The 13,245-nt window shown below is 42.7% G+C and overlaps 3 protein-coding genes across 3 annotated transcripts; 1 reads left to right on the top strand and 2 right to left on the bottom strand.

Moving 5' to 3' along the window:
* Window positions 1–5,180: 5,180 nt before the first annotated feature.
* LOC120901092 lies at window positions 5,181–7,607 on the bottom strand. The gene has a single exon (XM_040308798.1). The coding sequence runs from the start codon at window positions 7,605–7,607 to the stop codon at window positions 5,181–5,183; it is 2,427 nt and encodes an 808-aa protein (XP_040164732.1).
* Window positions 7,608–7,695: 88 nt separating this feature from the next.
* LOC120901091 lies at window positions 7,696–8,655 on the bottom strand. The gene has a single exon (XM_040308797.1). The coding sequence runs from the start codon at window positions 8,653–8,655 to the stop codon at window positions 7,696–7,698; it is 960 nt and encodes a 319-aa protein (XP_040164731.1).
* A 101-nt stretch (window positions 8,656–8,756) lies between these two features.
* On the top strand, window positions 8,757–12,892 carry LOC120901090. Its single transcript, XM_040308796.1, has 4 exons — window positions 8,757–8,798; window positions 12,037–12,118; window positions 12,185–12,277; window positions 12,394–12,892. Exons 1-4 carry the CDS (start codon window positions 8,757–8,759, stop codon window positions 12,492–12,494), a joined length of 318 nt encoding a protein of 105 aa, XP_040164730.1. The 3' UTR covers window positions 12,495–12,892.
* Window positions 12,893–13,245: the final 353 nt, after the last annotated feature.

The raw sequence follows: 13,245 nt of genomic DNA, 5'->3' as shown, positions 1-13,245 counted from the left end.
AGTCTTTCTAGAGCTAATTCACTTTAATAAAACTTATCCTACCGGGGAAAATCTTATGTTCCTTCTCGTTTCAAAGAAGAAATATGTAGCATACAGCCTTTTTATCATTTGGATGAAATGATTTAAAAGATATTTAAATTATTGTTTGGCGCAAAGTCCTGCGCGGACAAAAAAAATTAAAATTTTAAAAAGATATGTTTTTATTTACATCACAGTTCGTTTTATTTGTTGCACCTTATCATACTAATTGTAATTCTATTATAATATGTACATCACAGTTATTTTCATTCATTGCAGCTTATTGTACTAATTGTAATTCTAATATAATATGTACATCACAGTTCTGTTTATCAAAAAAAGTTCATTCGCGAGGACGGTAATGAGGTGTTGTTAATTTTGATTCCTCATATTCGCTTCTTTCACTAGCATGTTTAAGTTTTTGTTGAATTATTTTCTCAACATATTCCAATTCTACTTCGACACCAATATGGTTTGTTGCCACAGCCTGAAACAAACGCACAATATTTACATATCTGCTAAACTGTAACTTAGCAACAACATTAATCCTTCCAGACCAGCTGAATTTCGCAAAAAACTTTTTATCGAAAAGTATGTCTATTGCATAGTGCAATCTATGTCTGGCATATTGAGAATTAATTTCAGAATCAATGCGTTGCACTATTGCATAGAAATATGTTGGGTCTGATTGTAATTTTTCTTCCATTTGTTCCAACATTTCCAAATTTCTTATTTTCTCTAAATGAAGAGAAAATGCATTTAGTCGAATTTTTGCATTGGTTTCACGATATTAAAAATTTCGGTTATCATCACGAAAGCTTGATCACTTTGGGCTTTTTCTTTTTTTTCAACACGACACTCCTCGCAACATGTATGTCCTTTGGAGGTCTGGTTTACTGAATCACTGTCATAAATCTGGTGCATGTGGTTATGTGAAGTAACTTGATTTGTTTCTATGGCTTCTCGGGACTCTATGTTTGAAAACAATGCGGAATTCGGCGGCAAAATCTCATCCGATAATATCATCACCGGACACGGAGTTTTTTCAACGGATTTGACAACACACTTGTAGAACCGCTCGACGTTGGATGCAATGAGGAATCCCCTACAGATGCGGCTAATGTTGAAGCTGTCGACGTGGACGGATTTAAACACCTTAAAATCGTGCCACGAGAAAGGCTAGCTGCCAGCGTGGCAATATCCGGTAAACTTTGCTCAGGTGCTTTGGACGAGGATGGTTGTAGATTGCAATTTAAAACTGTCGACGCGGTCGGCTGTACACAAATCATCGTGGCGGCAGGAAAACTTTCTGCGAAAGAATATTCTTCTATGTTTGACGATACTGCTGTGTATGATACTGGAGACATCAACGGTTCAACACATTGCATCATCCAGGAACCAGGACCAGAAAGGCAGGATGTGGTAGGCCCTGTTGTAACTGCACCCTCTGCTTCACCAGTCGAGGTCGGATATTGTTCCGTCGTACCACTATTTGCCTCAATATCGGCCCGGTAGTTCTTTTTTCCTGGACGACGGGTAATAGCATGCGTAGGAATATGTTCCGACGTGTTTAACAGTCGAATTGCTTTACCGGGGCCATGTGTCAATTCTGCGGCCGATGGAATGTGGATTTGATCTTTGCTACACGAAGCAACACTCGAACTAGGCGTGGACGCATCTTGCACGTGCAGCACTGCAACCTGTTCCAACGGTGGTAGATCATTCATAGCCGTATTAGGCACATGGGACCTGAGCGTTGCTTGCGTGGCAAGGATATCCAAGGCCGACATTGAATGGATTGCACTTTGCGCACCTTGTTCAGTCTCCGTTGCCATAAGGCGCGCGTGTTTAGCCGGCATCGACATCTGCAATTTGAAAAGGTAAATTAAAATCCACTTCATCTTATGCTTATTAATAATAGTTGTTTTTACATGTCACATAACTCACATTGTTCCTTTTTCTTCACAAGCTCGATTGCTTAACTCGTCGAAACAAACAAACTGCAACGAATGCGGACTGAAATTACGAATGACAAATACAAATAATAAAAGGTGACCACACTTTTGTATTTCACATATTAACTTACAAATCACTTGCTTATATTTTAACACAAACTTTAAACTATTTTTTTCAGGATCTACGCACTTTACGATGTTGTCGGTACCGAAATGCAAACAAATGTGAATTGACAGTCGAAATAAACCGGCGTAAGCGATGATACACACACAAATGTAGTTCAGCGATCTTTCACGCACACCACGGAAAAGAAATATTGCAAAGTGAGGCAACAGCGCAGCGCGCAAGTGCGGCAACAGCGCAGCGCAAACCGAAAGAAACACGAGAGAGCAAGAACAGCTGATCCGCGCATCCAGCGCAGCGCGAGAGGAAAAAAACGGGAGGGAGGGGGTATCAGCTGATCAGCTGTTTTGTATCGCGAGAGCGCCCCGTGTAATTTGAAGGCATGCGAGAGAGCGCTGCGCGCGCTCACTCTCAATTCGGAAAAAATCGCTTCCGCTCGACTATGGCGGCCAATACAAAATCGACCGAACCCCTTCCCCTGTTTCTACATGCCCCTCGCCAGTAAATTTCGTTCTCTTTGTCTGTCGGGTTGTCTGTCGGGTAGGGTTTCCTACCCGACAGACAAAGAGAACGAAATTTTCAGGCGAGGGGTAGGTAGAAACACGCGGTGGGGCCCGGCCCAAGATCGGATCCAAAGTCCGTTGTTTTGGGCTCGAAATTAAAATGGCGGATGAAGCGCTACCACGGAGAGAATGCGCTCTCTTGCTTGCCTTTAAAATACACGAGGCGCTCTCGCTGTAAAGAACGCTCGCTCGCGCTGTTTCATCGTATTTTCCTCATACCCCTTCCTTCCCGTTTCTTTCGGCTTGCGCTGCGCTGAACTGGTACCCCCTCCCACTTGATTCCAGCGAATTGCGCTGCGCTGGACTGACACCCCTCCCGCTCGTTTCTTTCGTAGCGCGCTGTGCGCTTCCCTTCATTCGGACTTGGTGCACCCGAATCAAAACAAAAACTTGAACACATCAAACTTGGTTTATATTTTATCACTTTTATTGCAAATAAAGGGCATTTTCACACATAGCTTCACACAATCTTGCCACAAAATCACACACATTATTTATATAAAAAATCGTCGTATTTTAAATAGTCGCCTAACTGCATGGATACCGTTGTTGATGTTCAATACAGCAAACAAATATTAAAATGAAGCAACGCAAATCACACATTTAGGATAAATGATAAAAAATAAGCGCAGCTTCATTTCAATGTGCACAACACTTCAACACTTAGCGAAAATTCGATCGCCCGGGACTTAGGCTAACACGCGCGCAGCCTTTCACGGCGAACGCTTGAGCTGAACTGACGATTTCGTGTGGTAGCAAGAAAGGGAGCGCACAGAGGAACACTCGCTGCACTAGTGTGAGCGAGACACCGATACCCGCATGCCGCTGCGAGAAAACCAAACTGAACGCGCAGGCTGAAAGTGAACGCACACATTCACACATGTGTAATTGTGTGAGTGCAAAAACTGTGTAGAAACCAAAACACGCTCGCGCCTCCGCGTAATTCCGCGTATTTCCAACCGTCTCCCCATGCTTCTACATGCCCCTCGCCTAAAAGTTGCACACTTTTTCAATCTCATTGCTAGTAGGGTAGGCTTAAAAAGGAGAGAAAATCGGTACCACCCCAAGCGGCATCGCTGAGAGAGAATTGAGCTTTTCCCGTTGTTTCCCCCCTGACATACCCACGAACGGTGTGTTTGTTTCTACGCGATGCGTTATTCTCTGTTGTTGTTGTTGTCTTTAACGCTGTTACCGCAAGAGCTTGAAGCAAGAAGCGTTTCACACCATCACCGTCTCACCCAGACTTTGGTGTTGTGATGCGTTTATTTGTACCCCGCCCCTATGTTCTTCTTACCCGTACCGCGCACCCCATACATTCTGACTTAGAATTCAAAGCAAAGCGAGATGGTCTAACTGAATTTGGAAAAGATGAGTGATGGATATTTCATAACGATTCAGATCACATATTTTAAAACAAAAGTAACAAAAACTTGTACTAAAATTTTATGAAAAAATTAAAGGTTAAAAAATTATATTAACAATTTATATAAAGTATATTATATATATTATAATATTATATACCATATGAATAAATGTATATATATATATAAGTATATATATATATATATATATATATATATATATATATATATATATATATATATACATATATACATATATATATATATATATATATATATATATATATATATATATATATATATATATATATATAAATATATATATATATATATATATATGTTTATATATATATATATATATATATATATATATATATATATATATATATATATATATATATATATATATATATATATATATATATTCTATATTTTTATTTATACATGTATGTGTATTTATATATGTTTTTTAAACAAACTTACATGTTTCTATTAAAAAAAAACCTTATCTTGAAGAATTGAAAAAGGAACAGAGTAAATTGTCTGTTTTACTTAATAACATTTGTTTTAGTTAGTGAATTTCTCAACTGGTAGAGAGAGGAACGTCTGTACTGATTGAACGCTTGCGCTAGACTCATTCTTTATTCCTTGTTTCCTTCATTCGTCCCCTCAATACAATTCCCAAGCAACAAATTCAAGTGACAGAAGGTCATACGTTTATACCGTACAAATTCATTACTCAACATAGCCGCCCCCGTTGAAAGGTAGCTTTCAACCCTTATTACGAAACCTCTCTTTCTTCCTTCTGTCCGGGCAGTATACAGATCTTGGTGATGGCTCTTCTGTAAAGTCCATCCTTCGTTTTCACATCAACCACTCGAACCAAGCCGTCATCACCAGGATAAATCTTCAGCACTCGGCCGAAGCGCCATTTTAGAGGGGGGAAGGTTGTCCTCCTTCAGCAGGACCATAGTGCCCTCCCGAACGTTGTCTCGCCTTGAAGTCCACCGGGTACGCGGATGCAAACCAGACAAGTAGTCTCGATTCCATCGCTTCCAAATCTGCCGAACATACTCCTGCAATTGTTGATAGCGGTCCAGGCGGTTGCCTGGAATCTCAGCATAAGATGGCTCAGGGACCGATGTAAGCGCCCGTTGAATCAAAAATGACCCGGTGTCAGAATTTCCAGGTCCTCTGGATCGTTGGAAAGTGCAGTTAACGGTCGCGAGTTCAAACAAGCCTCCACTTGAACTAAGATAGTTTCCAGGTCGTCTCGCCGCAAGATACTGGATCCTATCGTAGCCTTGAGATGCCGTTTCAGCGACTTCACTGCGGCCTCCCAGATCCCACCGAAATGGGGTGACCGCGGAGGGATGAAGTTGAAGGTGATCCCTTCCGTTCCGCAGTAAGTTGTAACAGCATCCTGATGTTGTTGTTTCTGGAACAGCTCATACATCTCCTTGAGCGCTCGATCAGCTCCCCGGAAATTTTTGGCGTTGTCGCACTGGATTACGGATGGTTTACCGCGACGAGCTATGAAACGCTTCAATGTAGAAATGAAGGCTGGAGTAGACAAATCGGCAATAAGCTCCACATGTACTGCCTTGATCACAAGACAGACGAAAACAGCAACATAGCATTTGATTGGAGCAGTCTTCTTGTTGGTTTGTCTATAGAATAATGGACCACACAGATCCACACCAGTGTTGTAGAATGGGAGAACTGGGTTTACGCGTTCGCTGGGCAAATCTCCCATGATTTGCTCTGCCGTTGTTGGTTTGGATCGGAAACAACTTACAAACTCATATACGACCTTTCGTGCCAGGTTGCGTACGCGAAGGGGCCAGAATCTCTCACGCAGGCTAGATATGAGCTCTTGTTGTCCCGCATGCAGATATTGTCGATGATAAGAACGCGCAATCAGTAGGGTCAATGGGTGAGAAAACGCTAAAATTATCGGATGTTTGCGTTCATAAGAAACAGGCGCGTTTCTCAAACGACCACCCACACGTAGGATACCCTCTTTCAGAATAGGTGTTAGCGTTTTCAGTTTTGAGTTCGGCTTGACCGCTCCAGTTTGACGAACATCCCGAAGCTCCTCAGCAAAGGTTTCTTGTTGGGCCAGACGAACGAGCGTTAGAGACGCTGACACTAATTCATCTATTTTTAGAAACCCCTTTCGTAGATTTCCGCGGTGTGTCGGTTGACAATTGTACATGAATCGCAGCAGATATGCCGTAAGTCGCACCAATTTTTCGTAAGATGAAGAAAGATCGAATAGAAAATTTGGCGGTACCTGTTGAGATGTGGCTACAATCGATCGCTCTTCCAAATCTTCCGAGGAAATTTCAGTATTGGGTTTGTTCGTAGGCCAAGCTTGACTTGGAAGATGCAACCATGAGGGCCCTTGCCACCAAAGTTGGGAATCCATGAGCTGCAAAGGCATCATTCCCCTGGAAATAATGTCAGCTGGATTGTGCTCGCTGGCCACATAACTCCAAGGCATCTTGTAGGTTTGGTGCTGGATTTCCGCAACTCGGTTCGCAACGAACTGTTTCCAACGGGAAGGACTGCTTGAAAGCCAATGAAGAACTATCGTCGAATCAACCCAGAAGTTGATTTTAAGCTCCAATTTCACCCCTTGCTTCACCTTCTGCCATAAGTGTGATAGTAACAACGCTCCCGACAACTCGAGCCGTGGAAGGGACACGTTTTTCTTCCGTTTGGTATTAGGTATCGGTGCCACCTTTGACTTAGCACATAACAACCGTACTGAGACTTGGCCATCGGACGATTCTGCTCGTATGTAGATACAGGCGCCATAAGCCCGTAGGGAAGCATCACTAAATCCGTGAGCTTCAATTCGCACTGTTCCACAAATTGCTCGTCGTGGAATTGTCAAGCTAGTCAGATCAGCGAGTTGTTCTCTGAAGCGCAACCAGAATTGTTGCCGTTCAGACTCCAAAGGTTCATCCCAGGTATTTTCGTTCTTCCAGAGCTCTTGCATGAAACACTTTGCTACTACAATGACTGGTCCTAACAGTCCAAGAGGATCGAACAACTTAGCTGCGTCTGATAACGCAATGCGTTTGGTGATGATTTCTGATTCCTTCCAACCAGGCACACTAAACCCTAGCTGGTCCGATGATGGCATCCATCTTAAACCCAAAGCCTTGATGGATGTGCTGCGATCGATGTTCAAAACATCTCCCTCGATTTGTAGTTCAGCTGGTATTTGCTCCAGTAACTCAGACGAGTTTGAAGCCCATTTGCGCAGGTGAAATCCTGCCGATTGTAGAAGCTGATTTATTTCGCTGCAAATAATCCGGCCATCTTCAACAGATTCCACACCGGTGATCATGTCATCCATGTAAAAATCTTGCTCGAGGACCTTGGATGCCCTGGGATATCTTGTTTCTCCTTCCTTAGCCAACGCTTGCAGACAACGGGTGGCCAAGTAAGGTGCGCAGGCTGTGCCGTACGTAACGGTTTTCAGCTGATAGATGCGAATTCTATCATCAGCAGATTCTTTCCACAGGATGCGTTGAAGACGATCGGATTCCTTCACCCAAATTTGGCGATACATTTTTCAATGTCAGCCAAAATCGCAAATCTGGGTACTCTAAATCGGAGTAACAACGACAAAAGATCATCTTGCACTGAAGGTCCCACCATCAGTGCATCGTTGAGGATACCCCTGTATCCGTAGAACTGGATGCATCAAATACGACTCTTAGCTTAGTCGTGAGGCTGTCGGGTCGTACTACACAATGATGCGGCATGTAATACGTCTTTCCAATGTCTTGGCGGTCAGATGGAATTTCTTCCATGTGTCCTAGATCGAGATACTCCTGTAGGAATTTAGAATATTCCTGCTTCAATTTCGAGTCGATATTTAATCGCCTACAGAGCGATTGTAGCCGCCGTGATGCAGCTTCATAAGAGTCACCTAGTTGATTAAGCCTTTCAGTACGCGTTGGTAAGGCTACCACGAAACGGCCTTCGTGGTCTCGTGAAGTTGTTTGTACAAATGCTGCCTCACACTCAGCTTCCTCGACGGATAACATCGCAGGGGAGTAGCAGCCTTCCAGTTCCCAAAACCGGCTTAGTTGGTCATTCAGCGTCATGACGTTGAGCACTAAGGAAGAGTGTGTTAGACCTTGGCTTACCTGACCTGAGACAATCCAACCCAGCTCCGTGTTTTGCAGTAGTAGTTTTGGGCTATTCAACCGAAGAATGTTACCCAAAAGTAGATCGTTGTAACCTTCTCGCCCAATAAGTAGATCAATTGGCCCTGGCTCATAGAAATGAGGATCCGCCAACGTCACTCCCTTCGGTAGGTTCAATCCTTCCGGATTGACTGCATGTGCTGGCTGGTCCCACGTCACTTCTCGCAGCACATGGAACTTCCAGCTTGCCTTGAAGGTAGAGCAGTGAGAGTGGATAGCAAGGCTCACAGAATGATGAGACGAATGCTGTGCCTTCCCTATTCCACCAAGCAGATGATGCTCGTTCCTCTTCTGGACTCTCAACAGCTGTACCAATCGTTCCGTAACAATGTTGATCTGTGAACCTCCATCCAGTAAAGCTCGAGCCCAGATACGTGTTCCGTCAACATTCACTACTTGTACCATTGCTGTTGGTAACAGGATTATTTTTTCGAAATTGTTGCGCGCACAATGTTGAACAATAGAAGCCGGTGTAGCTGCTTCTGCATTTGATGTAGACGGCAGTGATGACGCTGATGCTAATGACGACTGATCAATTGGAGAATTCGGTTTGTGAAGCATCGTATGATGATTTCGCTGACATACACGGCAAGATCCGGACGAACAATCCTTTCGCTGATGACCCGCCGACAAACAGTTAAAACACAACTGTCCGTTCCTCACTAGCTCGTGTCGCCTTTCCACAGATGCATTTCGAAACACTTCGCACAGGTACGCAGCATGTGAAGCCCTTTTGCAGAATGAACAAACCTTTGTGGCCGGCTTAACCACGCTGTACACTTCGTTGCGGGTTTTCATTCTGCCTCCAGCTGTTGTTGCTTCACTTGTTCGATTCCTGTCTGGAGCCATGGCTTGCAAAACAGTTGCTTGGCTGCGAAGGAATTTCATGATCTCGTCATACGTGGGAACATTGGTTGAGCTATGATGTATTTCCCATTGTTTAAGTGTGGCCAGGTCTAATTTAGAGCAGACCATGTGAGCTAAGAGCACGCTCCATCCTTCCGTGGCCACTCCCATTCTAGTCGTCATTTTAACACCACGCTCAAAACTGTCAATTAAAGAAATCAGTGATTCGTATGATTCCTTTTTCATATGTGGTATCGCAAATAATCCATCAAGATATCGTTTCACCACTAGCTTTTTGTTTTCGAATCGCGATTTCAATACTTCCCAGGCAACAGAATAATTTGCGTCGGTGATTTCGATGTCTCCTACTACGTTAAGAGCATCCTTTGAAGAGAGCCTTTTAAGTATCGTAGCTTGTCTACGTCGGCTAAATTCTTATTGCGATCAATAAGACTGAGAAAGGCATCTCGAAACGGTAACCAATCTTCCATCTTTCCATCAAAAGTTGGCAAGCGCATTTCGGGAAGTTTTGTGTGTGGCATGGTATCGCGTGTTGGTGTGGAAACTACACTTGATGACAAGTTTCTTTCAATTGCCAATGAAAGCTCAAAATGGCGGTTCTCGAAAGAGGCGTACTCTTCTTCTTCTTGTTCGAACTGTGCATTGGAAGAAGAAACCAAATTGTTGGTGTGCCACGTTTCATATTCCGTGGATAGCATCGACAAGCGTGACGCACATCCTTTCAGAAAAGCGGCATCCGCTCTTGTTGCATGCTGTAGTGCTTGATCAATGCGGTCCAGCCTTTGGTCGAAATGCTGACGCATTCGCTTTCTTTTCTCCGCCAGCATTGCTGCTGTTGGAAAAGTAGGACTTGAATTTACTGATTCAAAACCTTCAAACTCACTCTCCGAAGCTTCTCTTGCCACGGCTGCCCTCAGTATTGGATTGGCTTGGACATGATCGCTGTCTGATGCAGCTTGCACATGTGATACACGATGCGATGCGTCTTGTTCCTCAAACGCCGCCGACGTCGTTGGAACTGGTGAACCAGGCATTTTCACTTGTAACAAAAACACTTTTCACAACACTGAATGTTCGTAAAATAGTTCAATTTGTCCCGTACTCTACCCGTAGAATTAGTTCAAACCACGCGGTTTTATTGTTCGCACACTCACGCACACACCCGGATTAACACGCGCGGATCGTATTCTTCGCATACACTCACACACGCACACACTCGGATTAACACACGCGGAACTTTGCTTTACCCGAGAAGAGAGAATTGTTCACTCGCGCACACGCTCACTCCGTTTGAATAACGCGCGCGAACCGTATTGTTCACAATACGTTTGTTAGCACCGACCACGTTTTCCACGAATTAAAACGTTCGATATGCCTTAAGCAGGAACTTGCCTCCTTGCACTGAAAACACTTCTTGCGTATTCGAACGACTGATGATCGATCACAAGCAAAAGATACCGTACCGACCGCGTTTCCACAGATTGAAAACGTTCGATGTACGTGTATAGGGAACTTGCTCACCTACACTTGAAACATACAACTTTGAATTCAATGTTCACTAACACTTGAACAATGTATTGTTCAACAAGCGTCCAAAAGACTGAGGCTTGACCGTCAGAAACAATAACTGGCACCGACCACGTTTCCACGTATTGAAAACGTTCGATATGCTTTGTACAGGAACTTGCAAACCTGCACTGGTAATTTCTTGTGAATTCGAACGGCAGCGGTTCGACGACACACAATAATGTATCGCACCGACCACGTTTCCACAGATTGAAAACGCTCGATGTGCGTGTGTAGGTAACTTGCGCACCTACACTGGAACAAACGATACCACCAACGACGTTCCACGAATTGGAAGTCAGGTACTCGGTTTGTGGGGACACTTGCACTCCCGCACTGAAGCTACACAACACTTCTCACCGAAAACGTTCAACACTTTTAACGCTCGATGCACCAAATGTTGCGTATCTGGACTTCACAATTAAGCCACTTGTGAAGTGCACGATCTAACGCATGCGTATGCTCAAGTATGAGCCTGTCCGAACGCGCACAGCTATTTTACACGCACACTGAATGTCCTAGTGTCCAACTCACACTGTGACACTCGCGCGAACAATACACTGCCGTTATGCACACTTCCTCAATCTCTCTACGAGTATCGAAACAGCAAACGCACAATACACTGCCACTAATGCACCCGTGTGCAACGAATTGTCGTTATCTCGATAGCCAATTCTATCCGGTTCTACGAAGGACCATAATGTTTTAGTTAGTGAATTTCTCAACTGGTAGAGAGAGGAACGTCTGTACTGATTGAACGCTTGCGCTAGACTCATTCTTTATTCCTTGTTTCCTTCATTCGTCCCCTCAATACAATTCCCAAGCAACAAATTCAAGTGACAGAAGGTCATACGTTTATACCGTACAAATTCATTACTCAACAACATTCATATTGGGATCACAAAAAAATTATCAAATAATTACACACGTGCATGAACAAGCTTACTAGTTAGGTCATCGTTGTACATAAATGTAATAAAATACATTTTAATCATTATTAAGTTTATAATTGTTTTTCTGATTATTTAAAAAACACCAATGTTTGTTTTAATTGAAACCGCTTTGAAAATAGCAATATATATGATACAATTAGAACTCGCTAATTGCATTTATATCATATGTCTACAAAAAAAGATAGATTTTGTTTATTAGAAAGACATTTTGTAACACGACTAATGTCTGCGTATTTTGTCATGTTTGTTATTTTATACAATGTGGATAAACTGACTTTTTTCTCATATTTATGTGAACAACTCGGAATTTTGTATTCAATTGAAAAAGCAGACTTGCAATTGGCGAGGTTTGAATGTATTTGACTTCGTCACACGACAGCTAACATATCTGTCAAGTTAGAAACGTAAACAAACACGGACAACCGCCCGTAAAGATTGTGTGCAGAATAATCGTGAAATTTTATGTGAAAACTCGGGAAAAGGTAAATGTTCTGTGCATATTTCAGTAAATAAACTATCTTTTAATGCTTGAACACATTATTCCACAGGAAAAACATCATTTCATCCCGAAATTTGGCAACATTCGCCCGAGTATGATCGAGCAGCTGTGTGTGTGTGTATGCCGACGAAATACGACGCCGGTAAGATGAAATGTTTTACTTTTTCACTTTTACTTTACTTTTTCAATTTACTTTTCATGAAATCACAATGAATTGTAAAAATAATGCAGATTTAATGATATTGATCTTTGTTACAGTTTCTACAACAATCACTAAAGCCGGCTGTGATCGTGATCGGCACATTCTCAACCAACGTTGCCATACACCACAAAATAGCATGGAAAGGAAGGTATTATAAAATAATGTCATATATGAAAGCATTCTAATCTTTCCTTTTTATTTTTCCACTGCAACCAGGACATTGTATCGCCGCATCGACAAGTGGTGTTTATGTGCAAGTGTTGCGAAGAAGTGTGTTGTACGGTGTATTATGTGTTTTATTTTATTTGTATCGCTTTACAAGTGGTACATTTAGAGCGTTTAATCGTTGTGATACAGCTTTCTAACGATTCACCCGAGGGGTAGAAGCGGCAACAATAAATGTGCCTGACGCAGAGACAACAACGCCGTCGGCATCCGTTGATACCATCCAAAGTGATGGTTGAAATCGTATTTAAACGTGTAAAACCATGTATTGGGGCATGTAAGTATTGAATAATAGTTAAATAAAATACATTTTATCGTTGTACTGGACAATGTGCATCGAAATTTAAAAAAGTGTGTGTGTTTTTGTTTACATCCGAATACAGAACCCTCAGCGTTATACTGTGGTTCGAGCACTCGCTAAGTAACGCTTGAGCTTTGAGCTTTCATTGAGCTTACATAGAATGTTACACGCTACCTGCTCACTAAGGACTGCTATCGAGCAGTGTTATGAGCAGGTAGCGAGCAGTAACGCCTCCATACAAAAATCGCGAAACGTAACGCTCCAATGCTATTTGGGACGGTTCTCTCCCGCTCCCATACAAAATACACGGTGCGCTCTCTCAATGCTCGCGCCCATGCGCGCCTATCCTTTCGTGTGCTTGTGTTTGTTTCTTTCGTGTTGC

This window comes from Anopheles arabiensis, chromosome 3 (assembly GCF_016920715.1).
Source record: "Anopheles arabiensis isolate DONGOLA chromosome 3, AaraD3, whole genome shotgun sequence".
Lineage (NCBI taxonomy): Eukaryota > Metazoa > Arthropoda > Insecta > Diptera > Culicidae > Anopheles > Anopheles arabiensis.
Note: the sequence above shows the minus strand (reverse complement) of the source record. Positions and strands in the feature narration are given on the sequence as shown.

Excerpts from the sequence above, each read along its gene's own strand:
- LOC120901092 (XM_040308798.1), bottom strand. The coding sequence starts at position 7,607 with ATGTATCGCCAAATTTGGGTGAAGGAATCCGATCGTCTTCAACGCATC.
- LOC120901091 (XM_040308797.1), bottom strand. The coding sequence starts at position 8,655 with ATGGTACAAGTAGTGAATGTTGACGGAACACGTATCTGGGCTCGAGCT.
- LOC120901090 (XM_040308796.1), top strand. The coding sequence starts at position 8,757 with ATGACGCTGATGCTAATGACGACTGATCAATTGGAGAATTCG. Across the intron at positions 8,799-12,036 it reads CTGATCAATTGGAGAATTCG|AAACGTAAACAAACACGGAC; the intron begins GTTTGTGAAGCA and ends CTGTCAAGTTAG. Across the intron at positions 12,119-12,184 it reads ATGTGAAAACTCGGGAAAAG|GAAAAACATCATTTCATCCC; the intron begins GTAAATGTTCTG and ends ATTATTCCACAG.